The 17735-nt window shown below is 43.9% G+C and overlaps 1 protein-coding gene across 1 annotated transcript; it reads left to right on the top strand.

The window, feature by feature from the left end:
* The first annotated feature begins 41 nt into the window (after window positions 1-41).
* LOC131706826 (uncharacterized) lies at window positions 42-14754 on the top strand. The gene is made up of 23 exons (XM_059008665.1): window positions 42-173; window positions 322-377; window positions 694-783; window positions 2923-3047; window positions 3408-3551; window positions 3836-3913; window positions 4350-4520; window positions 5163-5259; window positions 5681-5904; window positions 6187-6340; window positions 6514-6722; window positions 7209-7326; window positions 7611-7813; window positions 8247-8364; window positions 9193-9362; window positions 9787-9884; window positions 10721-10854; window positions 11187-11237; window positions 11971-12154; window positions 12894-13020; window positions 13238-13325; window positions 13701-13799; window positions 14604-14754. Exons 1-23 carry the CDS (start codon window positions 151-153, stop codon window positions 14714-14716), a joined length of 2874 nt encoding a protein of 957 aa, XP_058864648.1. The 5' UTR covers window positions 42-150; the 3' UTR covers window positions 14717-14754.
* The last annotated feature ends 2981 nt before the right edge of the window (window positions 14755-17735 follow it).

The raw sequence follows: 17735 nt of genomic DNA, 5'->3' as shown, positions 1-17735 counted from the left end.
GCTCGGCAGGGCGCGTGTGCGCCGAAGCGAGGCGATTCTGAGGCTTTATAAACCCCGGGGCGCGCCGCGACCCAGCAAGCGAGGATAGCGGCGTGTCTCTGTTGTGAGCGCCAGGGAGTCCTTGTTGATCGGCGGTGCAATCGTATCGAGATGGGGTTTTGGCTGCTTTTAGGGTGAGCTGAGCTTTTATTTATGTATTTTATTATTTGCAGTCGATTTGAACTAGCTCTCCACTTTAGCGGTGTGGCTGCAGCACACTACCGTACCTGATGTGTAAGAATTCATATCCATGTTCATGGCGTTATTATTTTGTATTTGCAGAGTTGTCTGGCTGTGCGTGTTTTTTCCTGCTGGCGTGGTCGCTCAGGACGTGTCAGGTAGATAAACATTGCCCGAAGAACACCCTGTATCCTCCCCGATATAATATCATCACTTTGCTTCATGTGATCCGTGTGTCCTGGCTTCACAAACTTCAATCAACACTAACATTGGGCTGCCTGACAATGTTACATTAGATAATGAGTCCAGGCGCTGCTGCTAATCAGTTGGCTACAATGTTTCGGCTTCTGAGACGTTGTAGTTAATAAAGAAAGCTAGTTTTCACTTTGTCAGTTACAGTACTGTTCTCTTGGATTGTGTGGTTTTATTTAATGGTGTTTAGATAAAGGTGCGACTCTGATTATCTAAATTCAGGAAACTTCGTGACGGAGTGTCGGGATCGGTACTTCTGGATGTCGACCAATGGCAGGTTTGCCGGCGGCAGCTTCCGCTTCGACGTCATTGGTAAGTTGAGGAGCTTGTAAGTTGTTCAGTCTGCGTGTAGGGTTGCTGGTCGTGGGGTCATTCCACTGCGTTTTGGCATTTTGAGTCCGGTAAACTCTGGGTCTTTTATTAATAAACTGCATTATAAAAAGGCAAGCATTTTGTCTGGATAAACCTCATGGTCAGTCTAAGCCGCTGTCACGGCCGTCGCTGGAGTGGTGATTTCCCCGAGGTGCAAACCCCTTCACGCGCATAGGGCTCAGCCTTGCATGTTGCATCCTCGTGTTAAACTGGTGGCGGTTTGTTACTCGCTACAGCCAACAAGAGCAGCAGCGATTCCAAAGCGGGAGAGATGGATGCAAGTACACACCGGGACTTGGAAATCCGTTTCGAATGAAATGTGATTCAACAAAACTACATGCAGTAGGCCTATATACGCAGATATCGGCTAGCTGCAGCTTGATTAATGAATCTCTTGTCTGTTATAAATACATATTTTAAATGCAGTCAAAGATCAATGTGTTTGCATAGTAAATAATTCTACTTGATAATTAAACTAAGTATTTAACACTTTTCCTTTGTGTCTTGTTTGATCAGTAGTTCACATAATATAGCCCAATGCACAGAAGATCATAGAATACAAGGCATCTTAAAATACTAATTAAATAGAATATTGCATTTTACTTCAGAAAAATCCAAGGTTAATCAAACTGAATGAAACGGTTTCTTGCATAACTATTTTCCTCGGTGCATTTAACTTCATATCCAACCTTTTTGTTTGAATAAAACTTGAGTTTATAAGCTGCTTTTACATGTGTTTGTATCCTCTAGGCTTGACTATTGTAATGCCTTCCTTACTGGGGTGTCAAAGAATACCCTTCAGAAGCTCCAGTATGTTCAGAATTCTGCAGCTAGGGTGCTGACGAGGTCTCGCTCTGGTGTTCACATAACCCCCATACTGATATCATTACACTGGTTACCGGTCAAATACCGCACTGACCACAAAGTACTGCTGTTGACTTTTTAAAGCCAGTAGGGGTCTCTCCCTCTTGCATGTCAGAGTTAGTTACCACCTACACTCCTAGTCGTGTGGTCCTCTGATGCCGGCCTCATGGTTGTCTCCCTGACTAAATTGTGTACAGTGGGTGACGGGGCTGTTTCCTCCTGGGCGGTGGGACACACTTCCTTCTGAGATCCATGATTGAGTCTCTGTTTGTTTTTTGTGTTTTTTAAATCTCACCTCAAAACTCACTTATTTAAATTGGCATTCTTATGACTTATTGTCATTGTATTTTTAAATTAACTGTTAATAGTGTTTTTTTTTTTCACTTTTGTTAAGCGCTTTATTTATGAAAGACGCTATATAAAATAGATTATTATATCAGGACTTTGAAATCCCAATTCAAATTAAATGTGATTCAACAGCAATACAGATATCAGATGGCTGCAACCTGATCAATGAATCTCTTGTGTGTTTAGAAATGCATTTTCAGTTTGTGTTTTACATACCAAGTCACACTTTTTCTACTTTTAATTAAACCATGTTTATTTTAAACACTTTGCCTTCCTGTCTTGTTTGATCAGTAGCTTGCTTCATGTAGCCCATTGCACAGAAGCTCATGGAATACAAGAAGGCCTCTTAATAAAATACTACTTAAATAGAATATTGTGTTACTGTAGAAAAATCCAAGGTTCATCCAATGAAATGTTTTCCTTCAGTGGATGAACTTTTTTCCTATCCAACCTTTTTGTTTGAATAATAACCCTGACTCTTCCTCCCCTCCCCCCCCACCCCCCCCCCCTGGGTGCTTTTCACACCTCAATATAATAAACTGAAGTTGCATTTCATGCTGTTCCCCTCCACAGTGATCATTCTCAGTTCTTTATTAAGCTTCATAGCTGGTGTGAAATCTCACTGCTCTGATTTACTGGAACACATTGAACCCGGCTTTCCTCAAAATAGGACACAGCGGTTTGTAGCTAAAACGAAGGAAATAAATATTGATTTTCAGAATGTAACAAACTACATAAATGTGTTTTTCTTGAAGTTGGTACTGAATGGGTTGGGTTCTGTCCGCCTGTGTACAGTCAGCTATGTCGATCCCTATGGGAGTTGCTTGGTGACGTGTGTTGCAATGTTTCTCGTGTCTCTCCCTCCAGATGGAAACGGTATTCACCCGCTGAATGACAGCTACGCAGCGACGTGCGGGTTCACCTATTCCTTCAACCTCCCCGGGGACCTGATCTTCAGAGCGTCGTTCTTGGCCTGTCACGTGCAGAGCATGGTGAGTACAGCACTGCAGCAACACTACCGTGCCCATTTCTTTATTTAAATCCTGCTGTTGATGAATTCCATCAATTCTGGACCCATTGCAATTGGCAGTCTTGTTAAAATCCGTTCACATTGGCCACACATTCAATTGCTGTCTGTTGGTCAATTAAATTGGCTTCCAATGAAAAGCCATTTAACAATGGTCTCCAATTCCTTTTTAAAGGACTTGGTGGAGGGGCTTGAGCTTTTAAAAGGCAATGGGGTTGTCCCCCAGCCTGGTGATGAACCGCCCTGTTTGCTAGTTCTTCTAACCATGTGTCCCGCTTGTGAAGGATTCTCCAGTATTGAATCGCTCTTTCTCCGTTCTCTCTAGAATGATGTCTCGTATGTTCTCCAGTACCGCTTTGTGAGAATGGACTCTCTGGGTAGAGAGACTGTCTACCCCTTCTCCCTGTCCTGCAGCACTGAGAGTCCCTGGAACCCTCGTGAGGTCGTCTGTGAGGAGAACTACATGGAGGTGGGGTGGAAACCCACTGCCCCTAAAACTAGGGGGTTTCATCTGGGTGCTTTCTATTGAGCAGTTGATCATCTCATGGATTAATCACACCCTGGTGATTTTTTAGGGGTGGAAATGACTCCTGTTGCATAGAAGATTCACCCATTCCAGGTTTAAATACGAACTTGACAAGCCACGGTATACAGGTAACAAGCTCTTGGCAAAACCAGGAATGGTTCGCACTGCTATGCAACAAGAGTCTTGCTCCCATCCCTGCTGTTCTAACCTCCACCCTCCTGCCCCAGGTGTCTGTCAGGAAGAATGTTCCAGTTATCGCTCAGGAAGGACTGGCAAAGGAAGACTGGGAAGCAGCACTCTCTATAGTGAGTGACCTTTCAACTGGGACAGAGGTGTAGAGCAGGGGTGTCCAACTCTGCTCCTGTAGGGCAGCAGTGTCTTCTGTCTTTCGTCCCACCCCAAGCTCTAGTAATTGGTCTGATTATTTAATTGGACACTGACACTACTTTCCCAGCCTCAATGTTTTTATAGGTAGTGTACCTTGAATCAAGTGCACTTTTGAAATTGCCTTCTGTAAGACTTTTAAACCTATCCAATTGAACACAATTAGATCAAGTTAATTGAGAGCTTAAGTCTGAATGAAGGCCCTCGGACTGGAGTTTGACACTTCCTGGTGTAGATGTTTGTTTCTGTAGAGCTTGCACTGCCTCTTGTGGACAGGCTCTGTAAGTGCACCTCTTTTTCCATTGTCTATCTGAATGGCTCTGGTTCTCAGCTGGCTTTCTTTGTGTTGCACTGCAGGCCCAGGAAGCAGTGATGTCCGTGTGGCAGGTCGTGTTCCACCAGACCGGGATGCCCCCTAAAACCATGAACGCCACAGACGCCCGTACCGAGGGGTACTTCATCAACTCCACAACCAGCCGCATCCTCTTCAGATCGCCCTACGGCATGGCAAAGTCAGAGGTGGTCATGGTGAGAACTTTTAAAATACCAGTAATACAAAACTGGTTTCATTTTTATATAGTGTCCGTGTGAAAGCATCCCAGGACACTCCAGAAATATACATAAAGCCAAAAGAGCTCCAATCTGCTTGCTAGTGAAAGGCCAAATGAAATCTAGCCCAATTTTAATAGTTTTTCAGAATTGAACAACATGTAATCAAACAAATAGGGTTTTTTGAGTAGGAATCTAAGATTACTATTTGGCAGTTGCCTTTATCCAAGGTTTAACGGGTCTTGAGGCAGTGTAGTATTGTAATGCATGATTAATATTTGAATACAGTAAGTAATACAGTCTTATTGGATTGTAACACTTGAAATGTATTTGCTTACGATTGTAAGTCGCCCTGGATAAGGGCGTCTAAGAAATAAATAATAATAATAAGTGTATATACTACTGATACAGTATCAACTAGGGTGCAATGATTTAAGACAACTTGTATCTACAGTGACCTGGTAATGCATTTGCTGAAGATCCAGTAACATGATGCTGAGGTGAAGTCCATGCATGGTAGAGGTAGATCTGCAGGGGCAGTGTAAATGGGTGGGTCTTGAGGAGCCAGTGAGATGCGAGGCTCGTCCTGGTCTCTGCTCCAACGCTCTCCTCTATCCTCAGGTGGCAGGGATCCCGGTGGAAGCCATCAGAGCCACTGTGTTCTACAAGCAGAGGTGGATGCTGCTATTGGTGGACACTTCAGCTGCCTGCGCTAAGAGTGAGTAGCTGAGCACAGCAATCCTAGAGGAGAGCCAGCAGTGTGTCTGCAAGCATTCCCTGAGCTGAGCCGCACCGCAGTGCTAGAGGACAGCTAAGGGAGTCTGCAAGCTTTCTGAGCTTGGAACTTTAAATGGATCAGTCCCATGCATTGTAGATGTGTGACCTGACCTGGCTGCAATAGCAACACTTGGACCCCTGGTGGCATTGCATGTGGAAATCTCATTCTTCCATAACCCATTAACCCTTTAACTGCCATTGTCCTCCATTTTGGGATACTTGGTGCCTTAACTGGCATATCTACATGTAGTTGGTATCTCCTAACCTGTAATACTCTTGAGTTTGTTTCCAACAGCAGTGGTCTAAATGTAGTGTGACATTTGCATAATGTCACACTACATAATGTCACAATTTGTCTCTAGACCCCTCTGTCTTCGATGGCACCTACCTGAGCTGGGTCACCCCGAGGCTCCTCTCCCCGCTGGTCCTGCATCCCACCAAGTTTGTGGATAAGCAGATCAAGATGGGAGTGGAGGGGAGGCCCCTGGATGAGATCACTGCTACTAGCCGGGGATACCAGCTGCTAGTCAACAGCACTGCGGTGAAAATCAGCATTCCCTTTGGCGCTGTGGGAGGATATCGCAAGGTAACATAGCCAGGGTCTGGACCCTCCAGTTGGGTTTCCATGCCTATCTGTGGAGGCTTGGTGGTTAAAGACAAGGGGGTGTTCCTGGCTCCGCCACTGACTCGCTGTGACCCAGAGCAAGTCACTTAACCTCCATGTGCTCTGTCCTTTTTGGATGAGACATAAAACAAACAAGGTACTATTAGAAGTGACTCTGCAGCACTTGCTGCATAGTTCACCCCCTAGTCTCCAAGTAGAGGCAGTCTGTCACCCTAATGTGTTTGCATGTCTGGAAATTTGCAGAGTCATGTGATTGACAACAAGTACAACCAGATGTATGCCATTGACCTCTTTCTGGAGCACCAATGGGCCGATGACCTGTGGGAGATGACCCAGCACCGCTCCTTCAAGCCAGTCCGCTCCCCCTACCTCCCTGAGACCCCTTATGTGGTGAACAGTAAGTACCTGCCCACCACAGCCTCGCACTGTTGGAGTAACCTTTTGAGAGTACAGAGTGGTGTGAGCAGGGTTAGAAACTGACACTAGCCCTGCTGCTGCACCCAGTCCTGGGGTTCAGAACTCTCCTTGTTCAGGTATATTCTTGCTCAACCTCTCCATGTCTTTTCTCAGACACCATCCCGAGTGAGAAGGGCTTCACGGTGACCCTTGGTAACTTCAAGCCGGATGTGGAGCTGAAAAATCTGACCATCAACGGGGTTCCCCTTACCCTTCCTGAGGCTGAGAACAGAGGCGTGAAGATCATTGAGGTCAAGCACCCTAACGGCACCAAGGATTTTGTCCTGAAGGTCCCTTTCTCTCACCCCCTCATCACGGAGCAGGTGAGGGTGAAAGCCTGCCTGGTTTTAAGCATAGGCTTTAATTTTTGCCATGCATCTGCAGGCTGTAGTGGTCTAGTCCCGAGGCTGGTCTTGTGTAGGATTTTCTTTAGTAATTCACCTTGGTGAGGGATGAGTCAGGAGTGCAGGTTCCTGGCTGTGCCAAGTTGCTACTCCTTGATTAGAGGAGCATTGGTCCTTATTTCCCCCATCGGTTGGGCAGTCTGACCCCACCCCTTACCGGCCAGGCACCCAGTAACATCAAGCAGACTCCTACAGTCCATTCTCCAGTGTGGCCCCATAGCTTGATGTCCATGGTGGAGCTCCTGGGTGTAAACAGCTGATTAGCACAACAACCCCTGACCTTTACTTCTCCAGGGCTGTTGTGGGGCGTTGCTCCTGTGAGGGGGTAATATAATTTGGGAAAGGTCAGGTTTAATTAGTTGCACAGCAGTTGGCCCATCCCTGTTAATACCTCTTCTCTTGCAGTACATTGGTGATAATTACAGACGATACCTGTTGAACATCAACTACACTTTGAACATCATCCCTGTAAACGAGCCCTATTTCCACCCAGCCACGATCGTGTGTGACGTTCAGGATGTTGGTAAGTAACGTGGCTGTCTGTGGGAATTCCAGTTGGTAGAACTGAACTAGAATAATGGTTGTGCTTGACTTGGATGCACTGTTCTTGTTTGGCAGTTTTCTGGATCTGGTTGGAGGTCTGGCTAGTTGAAGCTACAGATGTGTCTTCACTGCCAACAACCCCTGTTCAGAACTGCATTCTCCTGAGCCCAGTGCTGTTCCATTGCCTGCCCTCTGCAAGCAGTTTCATTCAGTCTTGGGGTAGACTGGTTCCAGCCCTTGACTCCCTCTCCCTTCCTTCCCCAGTCCATCCTGATGTCAAAGGCATTTGTACAAACACCAGCATTGTGTTTGAAGTGACCCCAGGCAACATGGACTACCAGTGGGAGCTTTGCATTGGGGAAGAGCCTCTAACCCCAGAACTGGTGGCTCGCCGAGGCTACACCATGACCAGCCAGCCCAAGATCAGAGTGGAGTTGCCGCTCTTTAGTATTGGCTACATCTATGAGGTAAGAGTCTCGGTCCTGGATCTGCCTGGCAAACTCCCACTAGCAGGGCTGTGGCTGCCATTGTATGGTCGGGTGTATCAATGGGGGTTTAAGAGCTAGCCCTACTTGTTAATAACTTCAGGTCCTTCATGGATTAGAGCCATCCTATCTCCAACAACTACGTATATTCCTATTTGTTCCTGGGATCAGAATGCAGTGTTTAGTAGCTGTCAGCCGGAGCCAGCGTTTTGCTGTTCTCCTGTATCCAAGGTGACTTGCAGGGTTCCAGTGCAAGACTATCTAAATATTAAGCGCAAGTTATATCTACAATGACAATAGTACATTAGAGGAGGACCCAGCAATGTGGTGCTTGGGTCGGGCAGATCCAGTGCACAGTAGGAGGAGGGAGATCTACAAGTACAGTCCAAGTGACTCCTCCATGCTTCTCTCTAAGGATATCAGTCTGAGGGGGCTTATTGGTAAAGTGGTGTTGATTCTCCGAGATATGAAGAGCCTGAAGGAGGAGGACAGGTTTGAACAGCGCTGCCCGTTCCCAACCAATGAGATGCTGGGTAAGGGTGGCTTTGCTCTTCAAGGGGGGGGGGTGCAGGTCCTGGTTCAGCTACTGACCCGCTGTGACCCTGACAGTCATTTAAGCTTGTGCTTAGTCCTTCAGATGAGATGGAAAACAGAGGTCCCTGGATTTGCATAGTTCACATGTTGGTCTGTAGTCTCTTTGGATAAAAGCATCTGCTAAATAAATTGGATCGGGGGTGGCCAAGGTTGGCCCTTCCACTCCTGGTCTTTGTTCCAACCTTGTTCTAAAAATATTAATGTAACCTCAATCCAGACCTTCAAGTAGTTGACTCATTTTGCCTGTTGTGAATTGGCCCTCCAGGACTGACTGGACACCCCAGGACTGGTTGATTCTACCCCGATTTTTGGTATACCATTGTGAGGGTTGAACTTGAACTGCCATTGTCTTCATTTGAGGATGGGCTACTGCCCTATCTATTTGAACAGCTACCTGTTAATTCTCATTACTGTAACTGCTAGTTGTATAATTGTAACTAATTCTACAAATCTAGCCCTTGAGGCTTTTGACACTTCAATATAAAATAAGAAACATAAGTCTAAATGATCCATTTATTGGTGTTCTTTCCTACCTGCTGTGAAGCTCTGTGTTCTATGTTGTGCTTCATTGCTGGCATGAAACTTGACTGCTCTGATTAGACACGTTTTAACCTGACTGCCCTTAAAACAGAAAGCAGCAGCTTGTAGCCAAAACTAAGAATTGAATAAATCTGAAATATCCAGTTGCAGACTTGCAGCCCGTGTTCTGAATTTCTAAGGTTCCATTGTTAATGGGTGAAGTCTGCATGCTTTGTTCTCTGCTCCAGTGTGCATGCCTAATGGAGTGATGTCAGTGCTGGTGGTCCCCATGGCTCCTGTACCGCCCGTGAATCTTGCCAGGACCACCCTGCTGGATCAGAACTGCAGGCCCACGGAGGCTACCTCAGACCGGGCCCTGTTCACTTTCCGGGTCAACACCTGTGGGACCAGGAGCAAGGTGATGGGCTTATCTCTGAATGCTATATTCCTTAATCTTGGAACATATCGGACAGCGCTTTCCTCCTATTGCAGTGCTGAAACATGTGGTGGTTTTCTATTGGTTCTAGAAGTTGAATCTTAATTGGTTTAGTTATTTAGATGTTCATTGGAACGAAAACCAAATGACCCTGGGATCCCAATTCCCAGGGGTTGAGTGGCCCTGGTCCTAGATGGGTCTATTTCTATGGAAATTTGAGTGGGGGACTCCCATTAATGAGCTGTGTAACATGTTGGTAGAAGCTGGATTAAATAATAGCTCAGTTCACCATGTATGTTTGCAATTGCTTTTGGCTTTGAAGACTATGCTTGTCTGTTCTATTGGTGCAAGTTCATGTTTACGTACTTGCTAGTTGGCTTGATTTACCTGGCTGCTATGTTTTCAGATTGATAATAACTACCTGGTCTATGAGAATGAAGTCATCTATAGTCGGGAGCTGTTCCCAGCCAATGCTCCCGTCATCACCAGGGATTCTGAGTACAGGTGAGTGGAGGAGGGATCAGGTTTATGCAAGGAGCCCAGTAGTGTTAAACAAGATGTGCAACACTACAGCTATGGGAAAGTAGCGTCTCCCTATAAAATGAACTCCTCTAGCTTCATAGTCAAATGAAACCTGCTTGTTATGATAACATATTGAATACTGCTATCCATATACTTAACAAGTAACTTGTAGTGGTTTAGCTTGATGTCCAGCTAAACTAATGTAGGTTATGACTGTCCAATGCAATAAAGAATAATGTGCAACAAACCTCAAAAATTAAAGGGTCAAAATGGAGGAAGTTAAGGGAGGATTGTCATATTTTGGGCATGGCAGACTCTACATGGTACTATAGATTTGTTCAACTAAATTGCTGCAAACTGACCAATTGAAAAATGTGAACTTTTGAAATCTAACTGGGAAATACTTTACTACTGTGGCTTCCAGTAGACTTGCAGTGTGATTTTAGTTTCAATTTCCATGATCAATTTAATTTTCAAACCTGAAATTCTAGGTTATGCAAAGCTTTGGCTGTAGATCACTTATTGTGTGTGAATGGATGCTTGAAGTTTTAAAATTTAGGAGGCAGGGAGTTCCTGCTTTTGAGGACAGTGTAAATGAAGTGGAGGTGAATTAAGAGGGAAGGAGACACACAGCAGTGAGGGGATGGAATGGGCTGCCTAGGGTTGCCTTGTGTTGAGGCAGAGTCGGCTGGCTCCTTGCAAGACCCAGCTTGAAGTTCTGAGATCAGTCGGCTTCTAGAAACCGGATGAGCTTGGATAGACCGAACGGCCTCCTCTGTCTGAACTTTGTCCCAGCGCTGTCAACACCCTCTTTGTAGGCTGACTATCCGTTGCCGGTACCCAGTGAGTGACTTCAGGAAGATCTTTGCTGAGAGGAAGCTGGTTCCAGCCCCTGGATCCTTCACTGCTAAAGGAGAGGGGACCCTGCAGCTCAAGTCTACCTACTACAGTGGTAGGTGGGGGGTGTGGCTCAATCTACCTTTGTCGGGTGTGCTCTGCCTTTTAAAATTTATTAAATAAATCCATGCATCAACACTTCAAAACCAGACTAAGCTGTCCTTGTTTCCATTTACAATGGCACTTGTTAAAAGCTGGTTTAATGGCAGTGGCTGTCCATGCATCCTGTGGCATTTGCTTGTATCTGGAGGGGGGGTCATTTATAAAATCATTATGAAATATTGAATTGCCAGTGTACTAATCCTGTACGGTTCTGGTCAAATACCGTATGGACTTGCTTGCAGCTGTGGCATTGAATGGATGTTTCTTTATTTGTTCCTCTTCTAGGTGACAAGAGAAGCAGAGATGTCTTGAATCTGAAAGCCCGTCTTGCTAGAGGTAGGACAGCCTGAATTAAACTCTTCGTACGCGCTCCTCTGTCCACACTACCCGAGTAACACAATCCAAACTAGGGGCTTTAATAGATTATTGATTGATCACACCTGTAGATTGATTGGTTAACCCATTATTATTATTATTATTTATTTATTTCTTAGCCGACGCCCTTATCCAGGGCGACTTACAATTGTTACAAGATATCACATTATTTTTACATACAATTACCCATTTATACAGTTGGGTTTTTACTGGAGCAATCGAGGTAAAGTACCTTGCTCAAGGGTACAACAGCAGTGTCCCCCACTGGGGATTGAACCCACAACCCTCCGGTCAAGAGTCCAGAGCCCTAACCACTACTCCACACTGCTGCCCATTATGTGCTGTTTGAGGACAGGCCACTTTGTATTTCTTTAATTATGATGTAACAATTCTGCAAAAATAGGCCTTTGGATGCTTTTATGATGTGTTTTTTATAGACTGAAGCCCTAAATCCATTTTAAAGCTCAAATGAGTTTCTAGCCAGTGTGAAATGTCAGATTAAGGGAACACGTGTAACTGTTCTGTTATCAAAACAGGATGCAGTAGTTTGTAGCTAGAATTCTGTGAACGTAAAGGCTTGTTAAAGTTTCTGTACAAACAATAGTTGGTACCAGCCAGCAATGGTAGCTCTACCTGTAATGACTCCAGAGCTTTACAAGCATGGCAGAAGATGACTTTTTTTCTCTCCCTGCAGATGTGAGCTACTCCCAGTTCTACTCTGCGTTCCCTGTGTCCCAGTCTCTGCTGGAGCCCCTGTTCCTGCAGGTTGAGCTCCTGAACCCCCACAGCCTGGCTGACCGCCTCCTCCTGCAGGACTGCTGGGCCACACTGACCCCTGAACTGGACGCCAGCCCTCAATGGGACCTGGTCACTGACGGGTGAGGGGGTGGGCTGTGCAGATACTCCTTTAACATGATGGATATTAAATGAAACCTTAACGTCACAGCAAGGAAAGCTGCCTTTCTCCCACTTGCCCTTCTCTGCCAATTGATGGTAATGCTCTTCCACACTGCGTTGAGACGCTCTCTACTGGGAGATGCAGGCATGGGAATCAGACTCCAATTGCATAGCAGTTTAAACCATTCTAGGTGTTACAGGCTTGCTTTTAGCCACAGTGTAAAATAACCAGTTCAGCTGTGTTATGAGTTTAAGATGTACCTGAGCTTGTTGCCTATACATACTGTGACCTAATGGAGCTCTTCACTTGCAATGGGTGATACTGCTAAGCAATAGGAGTCTTATTTCCATCCTTGCAGATGTATTGTAAGCTTCCTCCTTAGGCTCGGTATTGCCCAGGACTGTAATCCCACAGCTGTCTGCATTGGGATTCCTGTGGGAATGAGTGGAGCCTCCTCCTCAAAGTGAAATTGCCTTGCTTGCATTTGTACAGTGCAACTGACTTGCACACATTTTCATGAACTGTCTGTAAAGACGAATGGCACCTATTGGGTTTTAGTATGCACTGGTCTATAGTCCTACATGCGTCTTCACTTGCTCCCCTCCTAACTCTGCCCTTGTGCTTTTAAACTGTTTGCTGCCTCTTGCCCTCTCTGCTAGTGCAGTCCATTCAGCTGTGCTTCCAATGCAGGCTTGCAGTGACTCTGTTCCCCTCTGCAGCTGCCTGGTCACTGGAGATTCCTACAGGACTCTGTTCCACCCAGTGCCGGCCAGGACCTCCCCCCACCTCCAGAGGCTTGAGGTCCAGGCACAGCAGTCTAGCAAGGACCCTGCCTTCTGGAGACAGGTTAGTGACCCTGCATGAAGGGTCTCCTCTGATTCTGTGATCACCCAGAACAATTCACTCCATGCAATTGGTCGGTTAATATGAATGCTTTTACTAAACTTCAGTAACAGCAAGCAATAGGAAAGGTATTAATTCACTATGAACTTCAGACCGTGTGGCAGTGTGTTCCTGTTCCTCTGCTCCAAGAGCTGCCTCTCCCTCCTCTCCTCCTCCCCAGGTGTATTTCCATTGCATGGCTGTAGTTTGTGATCCTAACCTGGAGGATACCTGCAATAAGACTTGTGTACCTGGAGAAAAGAGATCTGGTAAGCACTGGCAGTCCTGAATACAAGCTGGAGTTTGGCATCAATGCAGCTGTATTTAATCTGGTATAATTGAGGAATACAAAACCTAATGTTATACTTATGACTGGAATATCCTGTTCAGTTTTTCCTTTTATATAGTGTTTTTTTTTTTAAATCTCTTTTGCTTGGAGCACTTGTAGGTAGAGCTGCAATTGAGTGGATAGGCTGAACTTTAAAAGCAGTTACAGTAAATCAATCCAAACATGAACATTGGTTACAGTATAGTGACTCCAAAGAACATCTGATTTCTAAAATCAAACCTCGGAGCTGACATTCTCATGTCTGTACCCTGGATTACTGGTCTCAAGCTTTTGTGTGTTTTGGTTTTTCTCTCAGCCCGTAGTGTTGATCGGTACAGCCAGATCCGAGGCTATGCTTCTGCCGGGCCAGTCCAATTGGTACCAGAAGGAGGAGTTGTGGACCTTAAAACGGCAGGTGAGACTTCTGTTGGATATCCTAGTCATTGAATTTTCAATCTGGATTTGATGCTGTGGAGTACCCAATAGGAGTGAATAACTAAAACACTTCAATATGGGAGGCTTTGTGTTCTAAAGGGACTTCACACCAGGAGGTTCAAATCCCGGCACTGCCACGGACTCTGACCCTGAGCAAGTCATTTTTACCTGCTCATGCTCCATCCTTTAGGATGAGACGTGAAACGGAGGTCCCATCATCGAGGGCTGCAGCAGTTGATGCACAGTTCACCCCCTAGGCTCCAGGTTGCTTTGGATAAGTGTCCTGCTAAATAACACTGACCATGGCTTCTAGTATTTGCAGTCCTATCCCACTAGACGGTGGTAAAGGAGCACCAGGATTATTTTGAAGCAGTTATTATAAGCTTGATTGGACGGTGTATAGGTAACAAGCTCAGGTGTGTCTTGCTAAACTACTAGTGAAACCAGGAATGGATCAAAGTGTTCTGGATTGGGAGTCCTTTCCATTCCTGTGATGCCTCATCAGTATTTGTTTTGTAGCCAGCATGACACTTTACTGGTCTGATTTACGGGCACATTAGACTTGACTGCCTTAAATTAAGGGCACAGCAGTTTGAGTTAAAACTATTTCTGGTTCTGAAGACATGATTTTTACAATTCATCAATACAGATGGTGTTCAAATGTACTTTTTAAGGAACTCTATGGTAATTTGTGTAGGGCATCTGAGTTGCTAGGCAATGCTGACTGTGGGTGTGTCTTGTGGCTCCCCCTGAGTCCTAGTGCTCACTCCTCTGTCTTGTTCAGTTTCAGACTCCTCCCCCCTGTCCCTCTTCGTGCCGGTGCTGGGCGTGGTGGCCGCTCTCCTTGGAGTTCTGCTCGCCTTTCTTGTTGCTCTTGCTGTCAGATCCAGAAGATGATAAACTTGCTCTAATCTAATAAAGATCTTCATATTTGAGTCTCGTGTCCTCCCATTGCTTGCTTTTCACACATTTGTACCCTGAAGGTACACAAGGAATCGAGCACTTTGTTCAAACGGTTTCTTAATACATTGAGAGGAACTCGGATCACAAGGAGGAAACTGACAGCTCGACTCAACCTGTCTGTACACTTTTAAACCCAAGCTGCTATGTGCGCCTCCTTTCAAAAAGTTAGCATCATTATTGTGGGACACCTGTCCCTTCCCCTTTTAAAGGGGTAAAGGTTACTAGTGTGTGGTCTCTATTCAAATTGACGCAGTGCAGCCGGGTGTGGTGTAAATGGGTATCCAGTCAGGATCTGAATGATCAGGTTCAGTAAACTTAATGGGTCTAATTTAAGGGAATGGCGCACATCTTTAAGTCTCCAATTCTGCATGCAAGGTATGAGATCTACAGAAACCGAACTTGCAGATGAGGTCAATCTGCTCATCCTGTTCCTAGGAGCTGATGTCGGGTCTTGCTGGATCCCAGTTATTTCAGAGTAAGCTTGGCAAGGTTTTCCCATTTTATACCATCCTCTCTGTAAATGATTTCATGGTTTCTGCCTGGGAATTTTCTATGGATGTCTGGTAGCCCCAGTACTATTCAACCCTGCCTCAAGCAGTCAAATCTAGATAGAGAGGAACGGTAGTTTTATTGCACCTATATATTTTCTTATGTATATATAGAAACAAACTGCCATTGACTATCTATCCAGCACAGCTATTTATTTGTACAGCAATAGAAATAAGTTGCTAAAGGAAGGTAAAAATGTCCATCTCCTTTTTCTTGTTCAGCTGTCTTTTACAGACCCCAGTCACATTTATCCACCCATCTGTATAGTACAGAACATCCATGTTTAATGACCATTGACTTGTTTTCTCAACATAGAAATATACTGGGGACCGTATTTATTGTAGCATCTATCAATTATATTAAATTATTTCTTTTTTTTCTTTTTTTTTTTTTTTTTTAAATTGAGCATTTGCCTGCCGAAAAATCTTTATATGAATACAATAAAAGGTCTGGTATAATCTGGGATTTGAACATACAACCTTCTGTTTGCCAGCGTGTTATTTTAATAACTGTCAGTGCTACACGATTAGTTGAGACAAACAGTATTTTGACAAGTGAAGGCAGCCAGCTAAGAATTCTCAGGAATTATATTGTTTGAATTTTTGAGTCATTCATCTTGGTCATCCTCATTCTGAGATTCTGGTCTTGAGCTCTGAATTTTTGGTTTCGTGTTGGTGTAATAGTTTAACGCTCATTGTGTCCCTATTGGTGCAAGGAAGCACGGTTTCCTCTCCACACTGGCTGAGGAGAGTAATGCTGTTTGTCATCCTCACTGGACAGAGAAACATTAATTTCTGAGGATTAGCAATACTGAAGGATGGCCTATATATTTGGTAAAAGTAAATTAAATACATTCATAATTTAGTGAACTAAATGAATGGACTTTATTTACCTTGATTTATTTTCACTTTTAATACTGTACAGTTCTTGCTCAATTGTATATTAGTGAAGATTTTTGGACATAAAGGTTATCATGCTTTCATATATCTTTACTTTCAAACAAATAAAAAAAGTAACGACCCATATAATTGCTTTGTTGCAGGACTTGTCTGTTAAGTTTGTCTTGTTTATCTTTTATATATGTTACCTGTGGGGGCTCCCGAGTGGAGTGCAGGATGCGCCCTATAGCCTGGCGCCGGTTTTTCGAAACTTTGGTAATCGGATTTCCGCGTTTGATCCGGATTATATTGTGCAATTGGGTTTTTCAAAACATCAAAATGCGATCGGGATTACTGTGATCTGGATTTCGTTTTGGTAATCCGATCGCATTTTTAATCATGATTAAATGTTGAAATTGGGTTTTTCAGAATTTAAAGAGGAGATCAGGATTACTTTGATCCAAAATACCAGGATAATTGTGATCCTACTGCGGAGGTGGATTTAGCTTTTAAATGATCACAGAACATCGATATTTTATTTACAAACGCACGTTATACTGTATCTATATATAGAAACAAACTGCCATTGACTATCTATACTATCTAAAGTAAAGACCTACACTTTTAAGGGCTATAATGGTCTGTCTGTCTTCCTTTGTTAATTGCCTTTTTCTCACCATTATGAGAGCGATATACTACTTCCTGCAGTACAATACTGTCCCAATAATGCTTAAGAGGGTGTAGTAACACAGTCTGTTCCAACACTGCTTTTATAAAGACAGAGGGTTTGTAAGTAATCAACAAAAGTTGGGACACCTGTAGGAATTGTTAGCATCAACTTTCCAGTACTTGTTCCCTGAAAAAGGCCTTTTTGTATAACTCTGAAATGTACATTATTTTTCGTAACCTAAACTTTTTTTTTTTAACCTCTGGCAGTTTACCGCTTACTTTTGTACCATTTCAGGTTATTCACTGGACTTGAACTGCTTAAATTTCAATAAAAACTAGAAAAATGGGGGTGTTCTAAAACTTTTGACCGGTAGTGTATTTATTTAGGTTTTGTATCCATGCAAGCAAAAAAGAAAACACATATTCAGTGGTATAGCTGCAATAATAATAATAATAATAATAATAATAATAATAATAATAAACACCACACACTCCTCCTTAAAACTCTTCTGAGAGATGCTGGACACCCTAACAACCAGGAAGACGCTGAAAACACAGGTCCTTTCTTCAAAAGTGTTATGTTTATTCAATTTAGATTTAGTTATTTCATTTCTGTTAAGTGGGCATAAATAAAATAACCATTATTGGCATGTGTTATATGTGCACTAACATTAAAAATGAGGCTAACATTTGAATGTTACCAGCGATCGATACACTACAGCTGACTTCCACAAAAAACACGTTTTCATTTCAGTTTGAAACTTCCAGATGCTCCTCATTTAATTGACAAGACAAATACCACTCTTTACATTATGCGATTACCAACTGAAAACGAAAGAAAGTATTTTTTTAAAGAC

The sequence above is a fragment of the Acipenser ruthenus genome, chromosome 37 (assembly GCF_902713425.1).
Source record: "Acipenser ruthenus chromosome 37, fAciRut3.2 maternal haplotype, whole genome shotgun sequence".
Lineage (NCBI taxonomy): Eukaryota > Metazoa > Chordata > Actinopteri > Acipenseriformes > Acipenseridae > Acipenser > Acipenser ruthenus.
The sequence above is the reverse complement of the archived record's forward strand: the minus strand, read 5'-3'. Positions and strand labels throughout refer to the sequence as shown.